Source organism: Hemitrygon akajei, chromosome 16 (genome assembly GCF_048418815.1).
Source record: "Hemitrygon akajei chromosome 16, sHemAka1.3, whole genome shotgun sequence".
NCBI lineage: Eukaryota > Metazoa > Chordata > Chondrichthyes > Myliobatiformes > Dasyatidae > Hemitrygon > Hemitrygon akajei.
Genome location: NC_133139.1, coordinates 57,788,135 through 57,802,394, shown reverse-complemented (window position 1 = coordinate 57,802,394; position 14,260 = coordinate 57,788,135). Strand labels below are relative to the sequence as shown.

The 14,260-nt window shown below is 46.6% G+C and overlaps 1 protein-coding gene across 2 annotated transcripts in view; it reads right to left on the bottom strand.

Annotated features, from left to right (window-relative positions):
* The window catches only part of hook2 (hook microtubule-tethering protein 2), a 112,605-nt gene that overhangs the window by 76,681 nt on the left and 21,664 nt on the right, over positions 1-14,260 (bottom strand). For both annotated transcript variants that reach the window (XM_073068953.1, XM_073068954.1), the window contains exons 5-8: positions 13,634-13,766; positions 12,510-12,577; positions 2,328-2,390; positions 1,927-2,004 (exon numbers count right to left, since the gene is read on the bottom strand). In XM_073068953.1, coding sequence (XP_072925054.1) covers positions 1,927-2,004; positions 2,328-2,390; positions 12,510-12,577; positions 13,634-13,766 — 342 coding nt within the window. The remainder of the gene's footprint in view (positions 1-1,926; positions 2,005-2,327; positions 2,391-12,509; positions 12,578-13,633; positions 13,767-14,260) is intronic.

The window sequence follows — 14,260 nt, the reverse complement described above, 5'->3', positions numbered from 1 at the left end:
TGGCTGGACTTGAAAAGGGCTGTTAACTCATGATCCCCATGCAATCTGACAGAGTTTGATCAGTTTTGTAAAGAAGAATAGAGAAAAATTGTAGTTTCCAGATGTGCAAAGCTGACACACCAATCCACAAAGACTCAAAGCTGTAATTGCTGCCACACGTTTATCTACTAAATACTGACTTGAAGAGGATGAATATTTATGCAATCAATTATTTTGTGTTTTATATTTGTAATTAATTTAAATCACTTTGTAGAGATCTGTTGTCACTTTAACACAAAACTCTTTTTCTGTTGATCAGCATAAAAAAACCCAAATTAAATCCACTGTGACTCAATGCTGTAAAACAATAAAACATGAAAGCACATACGTTCGGGGGGGCAGAGCAAAGTGATGATGGCGCTAAACGGTGACTCCTTTGCTTGCATCTTTGGAAACAGCTCTATTTCCATCTTTAATATCTCTGTTTTTCCCCTTTCAGGGTTCTTTTGAAGACCATGACCTGGAGTTACATGCTGACTATGGTTCTTTGCAGGAATGGGACCCGCTCTTGGGGTTTCACAACTAGCCGTTGCTCGACATGTCACAGACTCAGCCTAAGAGTTTGGCTTGACTTTGGAGGCCTAGGATCTCGGGGTTCTGGAGATGGGCGGATCAAAGGCCGGTGTCATAGCAGGAGACCCGTGTGTCGTCGGGGGAGCCGGAAGACCTACCACTGTGTGCCCAGAGATGGATGTGAAGAAAAAGCATTTCAGGATGTATATTAGATACACTTCTCTACATTAAATGTGCTTTTGAAACCTTTGTATAAACAAATAAACTAAATAGTGTAGAAAGAGGGAAAAAATTACTGAGGTACTGTATGTGGTTCATCGTCTATTCATAAATCTGATGGTGAATGGTAAGAAGTTGGACCTGAAATTTTGACTGCGTACCTTCAGTTTCTGTACCTCCTCATTGATGGTAGCAAGAGGGCACATCCTGGGTGATGCGGGTCCTTTATGATGGGTGCCCTCTTTCTGAGGCATCACCTTTGGAAGGTATTCTTAATGCTGGAGCTGACTGAGTTTACAATTTTCTGCAACTTTTTTTGATCATGTGCAATTGCCCCTCCATACCAGAGAGTGATGCAACCAGAATGTTCTCTTCTGTACATCTGTAGAAATTTGGTGACATACAATTCTCCTTAAACTCTAATGAAATATTGCTGCCGTCATGTCTTCTTTGTAATTGCATCAATATGTTGGACCCAGGGTAGATTTTCAGAGATGTTGACACCCAGGAACTTGAAACTGCTCATCCTTTCTACTTCTGATCCCTTGATGATAACTGTTGTGTGTTCCCTTGACTTCCCCTTCCTAAAGTCCACAATCAATTCCTTGGTCTTATGTTGACTGCAAGGTTGCTGTTGTGACACCACTCAACCAGCTGATCTATCTTGCTCTTGTATAGTTCCTTGTCACCACCTGAAATTCTGCCAACAATAGTTTAGTTGTTGGCAAATTTATAAATGGTGTTTGAGTTGTGTCTAGTCATACAATTGTGGATGTAGAGAGTAAAGCAGAAGACTTATGAGGATGATCTTTGCCATTTCCAAAACTGATCTGTGTGTGAGTGTTCAGTAACACATAGGCAGCTCACAGAGGTCAGAGGAACAAACAGATTGTTTTATGAAGGAATGTTGGATAGGCTACTTTTGTACCTGCTAAAGTTTGGAGGAGAGACAGTGGGCTTGACTGAGATGTGTAAGATGGCAAGGGGTATTAACAGGATCAAGACAGAGGATGACATCACCTTGTTAAATGGCAGAGTAGGTCTGAGGAGCTATTGACCTAACTTTGCCCACATTTCAGTTTTTGTTTGCCTTTGAACACAGAGATGCACTCAGCCACCGCCACACGAGCAGAGGCTCAACCCGTAAGCACGCACCTGAAGATTGAGTTCGTGACAGCGCTGAGAGAGCTCATCTCTTGATTCTACCTCATCACACAAGCTGAATCTCTTCAACTGGAAAGAAAGATGGAGATTTTATTTCAGTAACTTCTACACGATTACCTAGTTCACTATCAGATCAAATATACTTGCTGGCTGTACATTCTCTGACTACGTTGGCTGTAGACACAGTAAAGCATGTTTCAATGTATATGCAATAAATACAGCTAACCTTTAATCTTTACATACTGGGATTTAGCATTAACACATTGTGCCAAATTATTTAACAGTTTTTGATCACTCTCCCCATATAAATGGCAATCATATAACATAACCACCACTGAATTATTATAATGTACTTAGGAAGATTTCAGGCAAAAAATAAACCCTACAAATACCTGGCAGTCCACATCACTGTAGCTGTCATTATGTGCTGGTTCACAAGGGTCCCGGGTCAAAAGCTGGAGAGCAAGGAAAAGTGCTGTAATTACAAATCATGCAATGACAAATATAAAAGATGTTAAATTATCATTACCAACATGGATAGCAACAAGGAAAATAATTAAGAGGGTTATAAGTAGAGAATTATGCTCTCTGGCACAGAGTCTGGTTCCGTGGCTCAGAAGGGAAGGGAAGAGGATACGCTAGGGGATTCCACAGTTAAGAGGAGCAGACAGGAGATTCTGTGGTGGTATGTTGCTGATGACACAAAGGTTGGAGGTGTTGTGGATAGTGTGGAGGGCTGTCAGAGGTTGTGGAGGGCTGTCAGAGGTTGTGGAGGGCTGTCAGAGGTTGTGGAGGGACATTGATAGGATGCAAAACTGGGCTGAGAAGTGGCAGATGGAGTTCAACCTAGATAAATGTGAAGTGGTTCATTTTGGTAGGTCAAATATGATGGCAGAATATAGACTCTTGGCAGAGTGGAGGATCAGAGAGATCTTGGGGTCCAAGTCCATAGGACACTCAAGTCAAGTCACTTTTATTGTCATTTCGACCATAACTGCTGGTACAGTACATAGTAAAAATAAGACAACATTTTTCAGGACCATGGTGTTACATGACACAGTACAAAAACTAGACTGAACTACGTTAAAAAAAAACAACACAGAGAAAGTTACACTAGACTACAGACCCACAGGACTACATAAAGTGCACAAAAACAGTGCAGGCATTACAATAAATAATAAACAGGACAATAGGGAAAGGTGTCAGTCCAGGCTTCGGGTACTGAGGAGTCTGGTAGCTTGGGGGAAGAAACTGTTACATAGTCTGGTCGTGAGAGCCCAAATGCTTCGGAGCCTCTTCCCAGACGGCAGGAGGGAGAAGAAATTGTATAAGGGGTGCATGGGGTCCTTCATAATGCTGTTTCCTTTGTGGATGCAGCGTGTAGTGTAAATGACACTCAAAGCAGCTGCGTAGGTTGACTCTGTGGTTAAGAAGGCATACAGTGTATTGGCCTTCATCAATCGTGGAATTGAATTTAGGAGCCGAGAGGTAATGTTGCAGCTATACAGGACCCTGGTCAGACCCCACCTGGAGTACTTTGCTCAGTTCTGGTTGCTTCACTACAGGAAGGATGTGGAAACCATAGAAAGGATGCAGAGGAGATTTACAAGGATGTTGCCGGGATTAGGGAGCATGCCTTATGAGAATAGGTTGAATGAACTCGGCCTTTTCTCCTTGGAGTGATGGAAGATGAGAGGTGATCTGGTAGTGTGTATAAGATGATGAGAGGCATTGATTGTGTGGATAGTCAGAGGCTTTTTCTCAGGGCTGAAGTGGTTACCACAAGAGGATAGAGGTTTAAGGTGCTGGGGAGTAGGTACAGAGGAGATGTCGGGGTAAGTTTTTAACTCAGAGAGTGGTGAGTGCATGCAATGGGCTGCCAGCAACGGTGGTGGAGGCGGATACAATAGGGTCTTTTAAGAGACTTTTGGATAGGTACATGGAGCTTAGAAAAATAGAAGGCTATGGGTAAGCCTAGTAATTTCTAAGGTAGGGACATGTATAGCACAACTTTGTGGGCCGAAGGGCCTGTATTGTGCTGTAGGTTTTCAATGTTTCTATGCCTCCCAGAGATGTCTCAGATTGGGTGCATGGCATTCTAAAGGAGGTGGGTGAGCAACTAGAAGTCATGGTACATATTTGTACCAATGACATAGGTAGGAAGGGGGAAGGAGGTCCTGAAGAAAGAATATGGAGAGTTAGGTAGAAAGCTGAAAAGCAGGACCTCCAGGGGTAGAAATCTTTGGATTACTGGCTGTGCCATGTGCCAATGAGGGTAAGAATATAATGATTTGGCAAATGAATGCATGATAGAGGAATTGGTTCAAGGGGCAGGGTTTCAGATTAGGGTTTCACTTTCCCCTAATTGTTCTTTTACCTTAAGCTCTTTAATCAATTTTGGTTCAGTGCAAACACCCAATCCAGAAAAGGTGATCCCCTAGTGGGCTCAAGCACCAGCTGATCTAAAAGGCATCTCATAGGTATTCTTCATCCTTACTACTGATTGGAGGTCTGTATATAACTTCCATCAGGTTACTTGTTGTTCCTTAGCTCTATCCACACCAATTCAACACCTTCTGACCCTATGCCACCTCTTTCTGATGATTTAATTTCACTTTTTACCGATAGAGCCACACCACCCCCTCTGCCTTCCTGCCATCCTATTAAAGATGAGATTTTGGAGTACTTGGAGGGACATGATAAATTAGGCCAAAGTCAGCATGGTTTCTTCAAGAGAAAATCTTTCCTGACAATTATGTTGGAATTCTTTGAGGAAATATCAGGAAGGATAGACAAAGGAGAGTCAAACAATCTTGTTTACTTGATTTTCAGAAGGCTGCTTCAGAAGTTAAGAGCCCATGATATTGCAAGAAGGATACTAATATGTTAGTGGTTATTAGTGTCGTGACTGCTTCTTTTCACGATACACATCAATGACTTGGATGACCGAATTGATGGCTTTGTGGCCAGCTTTGCTGATGATACGAAGACAGGTGGAGGAGTAAGTAGTGTTGAGAAAGCAAGGAGTTTACAAAAGGATCTAGACAAATTGGGAGGATGGGCAAGGAAGTGGCAGATGGAATATAGGGCAGGGAAGTTTGGTAGAAGGAAAAAAAGGTGTAGAATATTTTCTAAATGAGTGAAAATTTTAAAAAAAAGAGATATCAAGGGACTGGGAGTCCTTGTGCAGGATTCCCTAACTTGCAGGCTGATCAGTAGAAAGGAAAGCAAGTTGTAGGATTCATTTCGAGAAATCTAGAATATAAAAGGCAAGGATTGAAGCTTTATAGGCATTGGTCAAACATGGATGATTGTGATCAGTTTTGGGCCCCTTATCTAAGAAAAAATGTGTTGACATTGGAGAGGGTCAAGAGGAGAAACATGAGAATGTGGTGGTTCAGTCCGAAGTCCGTGGTCTGGTCCACGGACTCCGGAATTTTCCGGCGGTCCCTTGCTGTGGTTGGACTTAACTAGAAACGCCTGAGGCTCATATTGGAACTGGGAATATAAGTGGCCCTGGTATTGAGTGTGGTGGGGTGGGTCATCTTGTCAAGGTACTCATGGCACAGATAGCTGGTGGAAGGCTAGAATGGGCTCTTGCCATCCTTGGGGCTGCGTTGGAGAACCATGGGTTCTGGGAGCCTTGCTGGTGGTTGTTGGAGCAGTCATTGCGGTATGGATTCAGCTGTTTCCCAGGCCAGTTGGGTGGCCGTCAGCCACTCTGAGCTTGGTAGGGATTCGGTTGCTTCTGTAGCCAGACAAGGCTGCTGGCCGTAACGGCTACTGGGAGCTACCCCGATGCAGAGGTGGAACTGTCTGTCGTTCCTTGGTGTTTGTCTCTTCCTGTCCTCGCCCCTGTGGGGTAAGTCCAGCCGTTCTGCCGTTGCCCTGCGGGGGAATCTGTCTTGTCTTGTCTTTGCCTCTGTCAGGTAGGTCAGACCGTTCTGCTGTTACCCAACGGATGGTCTTGCCCCACCTTGGTTATAGATGAGTCCTGGCTTGTCAGAGGATGTCCCGGCTCCATGTTGATGTACAGCTCCTAGTCTGCCCCTAGTTCCAGCCTCTGAGTTCCTCCAGCCTCGAGCCTCTAGCAAAGCCTCGTCATGTCTTCGCCTGGCTTTGGGGGTCCAAGCCCGAGGCCAGACCCAGGTTCTGGGTCCTTGTTCAGTCTCATGCTTGGAGTCCACCCCAGGCTCCTTGTTCCCAGTCCCTCGTCCTGGTCCTGCTTCCCCTGCCTAGACTGCATCCTGTCCTGTCCTTGGGTTCCGTCTTGTCCTGTTTCTGGGACTCCAGTGTCTGTGTCCTGCAGTTGGTTCCTGATTCAACACCCAACTTATGACAGAGAATGATTGTAGGAATGAAAGGGTTTAAGTAGGAGGAGCATTTGGACCTGTACTTGCTGCAGTTTGGAAGAATGGTGGGGCGGGGGGGGGGGGGGGGGAAGAGGAATCTAATTGAAACTATCGTATTGTGGCGACCCACTTTCTGCGCAGGCAAACTGGCTCACAAATAGCCAGCGCACGGGGAGAGACTTTGGTAATGCACCTCTGACGTCATTTCTGCCCGGAGAGGGCGGGCGCTAGGGATTAAATGCCAGCGCTGCGAAGTTTGAATAAACTAGTCTAGAAACGCGTGTCGTCTCTAGCTCTGTATGTAGCACATCGCTACATTGGTGACCCTGACGGTCCAAACAGGATTTGGACCAAAGATGACCGACTATTCATCTGTTCACGCAGTTTCGCTAAAACTGCCGAATTTCTGGACGCTGCGACCACGCGTGTGGTTTAGCCAAGCAGAAGCCCAGTTCCAAATTCGGCAGATATCCTCTGATTCCACGCGTTACTATCACGTGGAGAGTGCCCTTGACCAGGAGACGGCCGCCAAGGTTGAGGATTTCATACAGTTGCCCCCAGAAAAAGGCAAATATGAAGCATTCAAGGCACTGCTCATTGGGACCTTTGGCGTCTCATGGCGTGAGCGGGATGCCCGCCTGCTTCACCTGGACGGTTTGGGAGACAGACTGCCGTCAGCATTGATGAACGAGATGCTGGCCCTGGCTGATGGACACAAGCCCTGCCTCATGTTCAAGCAAGTGTTCCTAAAGCAACTGCCCGAGGACATACATGTGCTGCTGGCCGACGCAGATTACAGTGACCCCTGGAAGGTAGCGGCCCGGGCAGACGTGCTGTGGAAAGCCAAGAGGGAGAGCATGGCGTCCGTCGGTCAGATTACTAGGCCACGCGCCCAACAGCAGACCAGACCAGGCCCAGCAGGGGGGCGCACACAACACAGAGGCAGGAGTGAGGAGGACAGTGAAGAGTGGTGTTGCTACCACCAGCGGTGGGGCACAGAAGCCCGCCGTTGTTGCCCGCCCTGCAAGGGCCAGGGCCAGCTGCCGCTAATGACTATGGCGGCTGGCCGCCAGGACAGCCTCTTGTATGTCTGGGACAAACAGTCGGGATGCTGCTTCTTGGTTGACACCGGAGCAGAAATCAGCATCTTGCCCCCGACGGGGTACGACACCTGCAACAGGAAGCCAGGACCCACCCTGAGGGCCGCAAACGGCAGCACGATACGGACCTACGGCACCTGCACAGTGCAGCTACAGTTCGGCGCCAGCCAGTTCACGTGGGATTTCACACTGGCCGCGGTGGCCCAACCACTCCTGGGGGCGGACTTCTTGCGAACTCACAGACTGCTGGTTGACTTGCAAGGGAAAAGATTGGTACATGCCGAGACTTTCCAGACGTTCTCCCTGGGTGAAACCAAGTTGCCGGCCCCACACCTGGACTCCATCACGCTGTTGGACAATGAATTCACCAGAATCCTGGCGGACTTTCCATCGATTCTGGCACCACAGTTCACGGCAGCCATGCCCAGACACGGGGTACAGCACCACATCCCGACCCAGGGACCACCCCTCCATACCCGCGCATGAAGGCTCCCCCCAGAAAAGCTCCGCCTGGCGAAGGAGGAGTTCAAGGGGATGGAGGAAATGGGGATCGTACGGAGGTCCGACAGCCCATGGGCCTCCCCCTGCACATGGTGCCCAAAGCAGCCGGGGGTTGGAGACCATGCGGCGACTACTGCAGACTGAATGAGGTTACAACTCCAGACCGCTACCCCGTGCCGCACATACAGGACTTTGCAGCAAACCTGCATGGGGCAAGAATCTTTTCCAAAGTAGACCTCGTCCGGGGATACCATCAAATCCCGGTGCACCCTGAAGACATCCCTAAAACAGCACTCAACACACCTTTCGGCCTGTTTGAGTTCCTTTGAATGCCGTTTGGCCTGAAGAATGCCGCACAGATGTTCCAGTGGCTAATGGATGCGGTGGGACGCGACCTGGACTTTGCGTTCATCTATTTGTACGACATCCTTATAGCCAGCAGTAGTCGCCAGGAGCATCTGTCCCACCTCCGCCAGCTCTACTCCCGCCTGAGTGATTTCGGCCTCACAATCAACCCGACCAAATGCCAGTTCGGTCTCGATACCATTGATCTCCTGGACCACAAGATTACCAAAGACGGGGCAACACCTCTGCCCGCCAAGGTAGATGCGATCCGCCACTTTGCCCGGCCCAACACGGTCAAAGGCCTGCAGGAGTTCGTTGGTATGGTGAACTTCTTCCACCGTTTCCTCCCCTCAGCAGCCCGTATCATGTGCCCTTTGTACACCCTGATGTTGGGTAAAGGCAAGGACATTACTTGGGACGAGGAGGCCAGGGCCGCTTTCGTTAAAGCCAAGGAAGCCTTGGCAGATGCCGCGATGCTGGTGCACCCCAGAACGGACGTTCTGACCGCCCTCACGGTGGATGCATCCGACACAGCAGTCGGTGGGGTGCTGGAGCAGCTCATTGAGGGGCGCTGGCAACCCCTAGCGTTCTTCAGCAAGCACCTACGACCACCCGAACTCAAGCACAGTGCTTTTGACTGGGAGCTGTTGGCACTGTATCTGGCAATCCAGCATTTCAGGTACTTAGGTACTTCATGGACCACAAACCGTTGACCTTTGCGTTTATGAAGGTGTCTGATCCCCAGTCGGCTCGCCAGCAGCGACATCTGTCCTACATCTCCGAGTACACAACGGACATCCAGCATGTCTCGGGAAAGGACAACATCGTGGTGGATGCACTCTCCAGACCAGCTGTCCAGGCCCTGTCCCTGGGGGTGGTCTATGCAGCACTGGCGGAGGCGCAGCAGGCAGACGACCCTCCTGTGCGACGTGGCTACCGGCCAACCTCGCCCCATCGTCCCGGCAGCCTGGAAGCGGCAAGTTTTCGACTCCATACACGGTTTGGAGCACCCATCTATCAGGACAACCGTCCGGCTAGTCTCCAGCAAGTTCGCGTGGCACGGACTTCGCAAGCAGGTCAGTGAATGGGCCAGAACGTGCGCGCAGTGCCAAACAGCCAAGGTGCAGCGGCACACTAAAGCCCCACCGCAGTAGTTCGAACCCACCCACCGGAGGTTTGACCACATTCATGTGGATATCGTGGGCCCCCTACCAGTGTCCCGAGGAGCGTGGTACCTCCTAACTACGGTAGACCGTATGAGGTGGTCATGAGGTGGTCAGAGGCGGTCCCGCTCACCGACACATCTGTCGATTCCTGCGCCCGAGCACTGATTGCAACCTGGGTAGCACATTTCAGGGTACTGGCCCACATTACCTCTGACAGAGGCGCTCAGTTCACCTCCAGCCTGTGGTCGGTTATGGCTAGCCTGTTGGGAATGTAGCTACACCACACTACTGCCTACCACCCGCAGTCGAACGGACTAGTGGAGCATTTCCATCGTCACTTGAAGTTGGCTGTCATGGCCCGCCTGAGACGAGCTTCCCTGGGTCCTGCTTGGAATTCGCACCGCACCCAAAGAGGATCTGCACGCCTCGTCTGCCGAGTTGGGGTATGGCGCACCCCTGGCCGTCCCAGGAGAGTTCATACCAGCCCCAAGGGGGCAAGAGGAAGAACCCAAGGCAGTCCTGGGCAGACGACGCGAAAGGCTCGGCAACCTGGCCCCCGTACCAACTTCACAGCACGGACGGACCCCGATCCATGTACCCAAAGACCTGCAGAACTGTAAGTTTGTGTTTGTACGAAGGGGCGGACACCAGGCACCGCTACAGCGGCCGTACAAGGGGCCGTTCAAGGTGATCAACAACAACGGGTCCACGTACGTTCTGGACATTGTGGGGAAAGAGGAGGTTTTCACGGTGGACCGACTCAAACCAGCCCATGTGGACTTGGCGCAGCCGGTCGAGGTTCAGGCACTGTGGCGCAGAGGCAGACCTCCCAAACAGAGGCTGATCCAGACTGTGGACATTGGGGGGTATATCGCCGGTTCTGGGGGGGGGGGGGGGGGGGGGGGGGTTATGTGGCGACCCACTTTCTGTGCAGGTGAGCCGGCTCACAAATAGCCAGCGCACGGGGAGAGACTTTGGTAATGCACCTCTGACGTCATTTCCGCCCGGAGAGGGCAGGCGCTAGGGATTAAATGCCAGTGCCGCGAAGTTTGAATAAACTAGTCTCGAAACACCTTACTGACTGCGTGTCATCTCTAGCTCTGTATGTAGTACATCGCTACAGTATATTGGAAGGCCTAGATATAGTGGATGTGGAGAGGGTATTTCCTATAGTGAGTTCAAGATCAGAGGGCTCAGCCTCAGAATAGAGTGGCTTCTATTTAGAACAGAGGAGGAATTTCTTTAGCTAGAGGCTGGTGAATCTGTGGAATTCATTGCCATTGACACCTGTGGGGGCCAAGTCATTAGGTGTTTTTAAAGCACAGTATGATAGGTTCTTGATTAGTCATGGCATCAACAGCTAAGGCGAGAAGGCAGGAGAATGGGGTCGAGAGGGATAATAAATCAGCCATGATGGAATGGCAGTACAGACTCGATGAGCTCCTATGTCTTAAGTTGAAGGCCTTCCACTTGATAAACCTGATTCTGATATATTGTGGACTGAGAGCGTGAAGGGGGCAGGAAGAGGGGAATCATGGCTGGACAAAGGGGAAGGGAGAGGGGAGGAACTGGTAACACCAGAGAGATATTCTGTAATAATCAATAAACCAGTTGATTGGAATCAAATGTCCTTGCCTAGTGTCTGAGGGCTGGATGTGTCTGCACCCACACCAACATCTCCATTTCTGCCACCCATCCCACACATCTAATGCTGCGCTCCACCTTTGTCATTCCCAACATCCTTTGTTTCTGCCAGATATACAAATTTGGCTTCTGTTCATGTTGACAAATACAGTACTGTGTAAAAATCTTATTTTGCATGGTATGTATTGGGATTTTACTGAGGTGTGTTGGCACATGCAACAAAAAACACTAAACAATTATAAAGAATAAAGAAATGTATAAAAAAATTATATATAAAAAGTTAATAAAATTTGAGGGTAAAGGATATAGGAAATAAATATGTATAAGTACACAAATACCAGCATGTATTTACAATAAATACATTATAAAATGTGGTTTTAAGGTCTACAGTGTAATGCAGTGATGGGGTAATAGATAGAGGGGGATTGGAGTCTAACTAGAGTGGTTGATCAGATACAAGTTTCTTTCAAAATGGTGTGGTTTTTGTTCTGAAGCGCTTTCTAGGCAAACGAGCCTGAAGAGGAGAAATATTTTGTTTGGCTTCACAAAGAGGAGAAATATCCCATTTAGCTTCACAAACAAGTACTAAACTCCATGTACTGGTCACTCAGTTTGTGCAGCCTTGCCACGTATCTACGTGGTTACTGTGTTTCTTATTTGCACATTTGAGAAACCTTAAAAACATAAAAACAAATACCTACTATCTGAAAATTAATACTACTCTTCACACAACATTTTTGCCGTTCTTTTAAAAAAATTAAGTGTTCTCAGTTTGAAATTTAAGGAAAATTAAAAGGGTATCAGCCCAGTATTTGTAATTCTTTTAGAAATATAGCAACTATTAAGATTTATCATAATTTACTAACAAGCTTTTGTACTAAAATTTATGACATAAGTGCACTGAAATGTTTTGTTTTTAATATACTCAGAGGTTTCCATTTTCCATAATAATACTTTTCAAAAGACATCTGAAAGCATTTCTCCCGGTACCGTCAGAGATTTTAGTTTAGTTGCAACTGGTACAACTAAATTGGTTTGGAATAAGGAACTGTGCTTTTAACAAAGTTCAAAGTAAATTTATTATCAAAGTATACTTTGAATCTCTGGTAGTATATGTCACTATATACTACCGGAGATTCATTTTCTTTCAGACATTCACAGTAAAATAAAGAAATAGTATTCAATCAAGGGATAAGTAGAAGCTCAGCATATTTTAAGGAAGGAAAAACAAGTCTGTGCCCAGGTGACAAGGCGAGGTAATACAGGTACTCAAAGCCTTGCACCAAGTAATATACCATCTATTGCACTAACGAGTTGACCGGAAAACAAAAGAACATGGATGGAAAGAAAATGAAAGAACAAAAGTGTTTGACGTTTGTCTACATGTTCATTTGCAAAGTAAATGAAGCAGCAATTTGAAAAATACAATTCAGCATTAAGTCATTTCAAATGACATATCTGCTTACCTCCTGAATGGCTGTCATTACAACATGTTGTACAGACTCCTCAAGTGTCATGATGTGCTGGATGTATTCTGCAAGAGGAAAATACTTTGTTGTACAGTAACACCACAGTCATAATATTAAAAACATTGTTTGCCTCAGTTAATTAATTCAAACTGTATCTCAGTCAGAAAAGTTTCAGAAATGATCAGGTTAGCAATTTCCTGCAGCAGAGCATAGAAGTCCCTTTCAAGGACAGGTTTCCAACTCTGGAATTGTCTGGTCACTCCGTGGATTACCAGAGCAGCTGGGATACAAAATGGAATATTACATGCCAGCATATATAGCATTCCATTTCTAGGTGGGTAGCTGGGGTGGGGGTAGGGCAAAGGAATTTGCAAATGAGTAATAATGAGAGTAACTATGGGTACAGAAAGACCCTTGTACTGAAGGGTCCCATGGATCTAGGGCAAAGGAGGGCAGCAGCAGAAGATTTAAATGCAATTATTCGGTCTTGGCCCGAAATATCAACTCTTTATTCAGATGCTACCCAACTTGCTGAGTTCCTCCGGCATTTTATTCCTTTTATTCAAAACAGCGCTGTATTAACCATAGACCAAAATCAAACATGTCACCCTTGAGAATCACGGTCATAAATTGCTCTCAGTCCTTTTCCCAGAATATGCTTCAAATTCCTTTAAAGTAATATTGAATGCTATGGTCCATTAATAACACATTTCATATACAATGTTTTAAATAGCTTCAACAAGTTCAAAGACACTTTCCATTAAAAGAACCAGGAGCATCATCACCAAACAATCCAGGACATTGAAAAGAATGATTAAAAAACAAATTTGCTATAATTATCCCACCATGTACTCTGGGATAAAAGATATTCTTGCCGAAGAAGTGACATTTTTCATGTGCAGAAGATCATTTTAAAACACTTAGTGCTAAATGACCGACAGTTTTACTATGCACAAGTGGTTTGATACCACTGAGCTTGTTATCAGACTACTGTCAGATCCACATCTGAAGTCATGAGGTAGATAGCATAAAATAAACCATAGCAACATGAAAATGCATGACAATGGTCCATCCAAACATTACAGCCGATAATATCACCCAATACAATGCTGATTCCCTACCTTGCTTTTTCTCACAGCTGACAGCACAGCCCAGCACAAGCTGTAGCATTCGGCCAAGCTCTGCTGTATCCGAGTGCTCTCCTATTAGATTGACCTCCGGCAGATTGTACTCAGAAATTTGGTGTCCCAGCACCTGAACAGGAAAATTCATTCATGAAATTATACAATTTCTGAGCAATAGTTTTAATTCAAGTGAATCTAAAGCTTTACTTCAATCTCAACAGTCAAAGATAATTTTGCAAGGTACATTTCTGAATCATTTTTCTGTATTAATGTGCAGAACTCACAGATTTTACTGCGTTCAATACTCCTCAACATGAGAACACTTGGTAACCAACTTATTTCAATGGTTTACTGTTCTCTTCATCTTTTGACCCAGAAAACCCCTGATATAGGAGCAAAATTAGGCCATTTGGCCCATGAAGTCTGCTCTGCCATTTCATCATGGCAGATCCAAATTTCCTCTCAGTCCCAATCTCCTGCCTCCCCCTCCCCAACCCTGTATCCCTTCATGCTGTGACCTCTGTCTCAAACATACATAAAGACTTGGCCTCCACAGCTGCATGTGGCAACAAATTCCAGATTCACCCCTCTCTAGCTAAAGAAGCTCCTCGTCATCTCCAATTC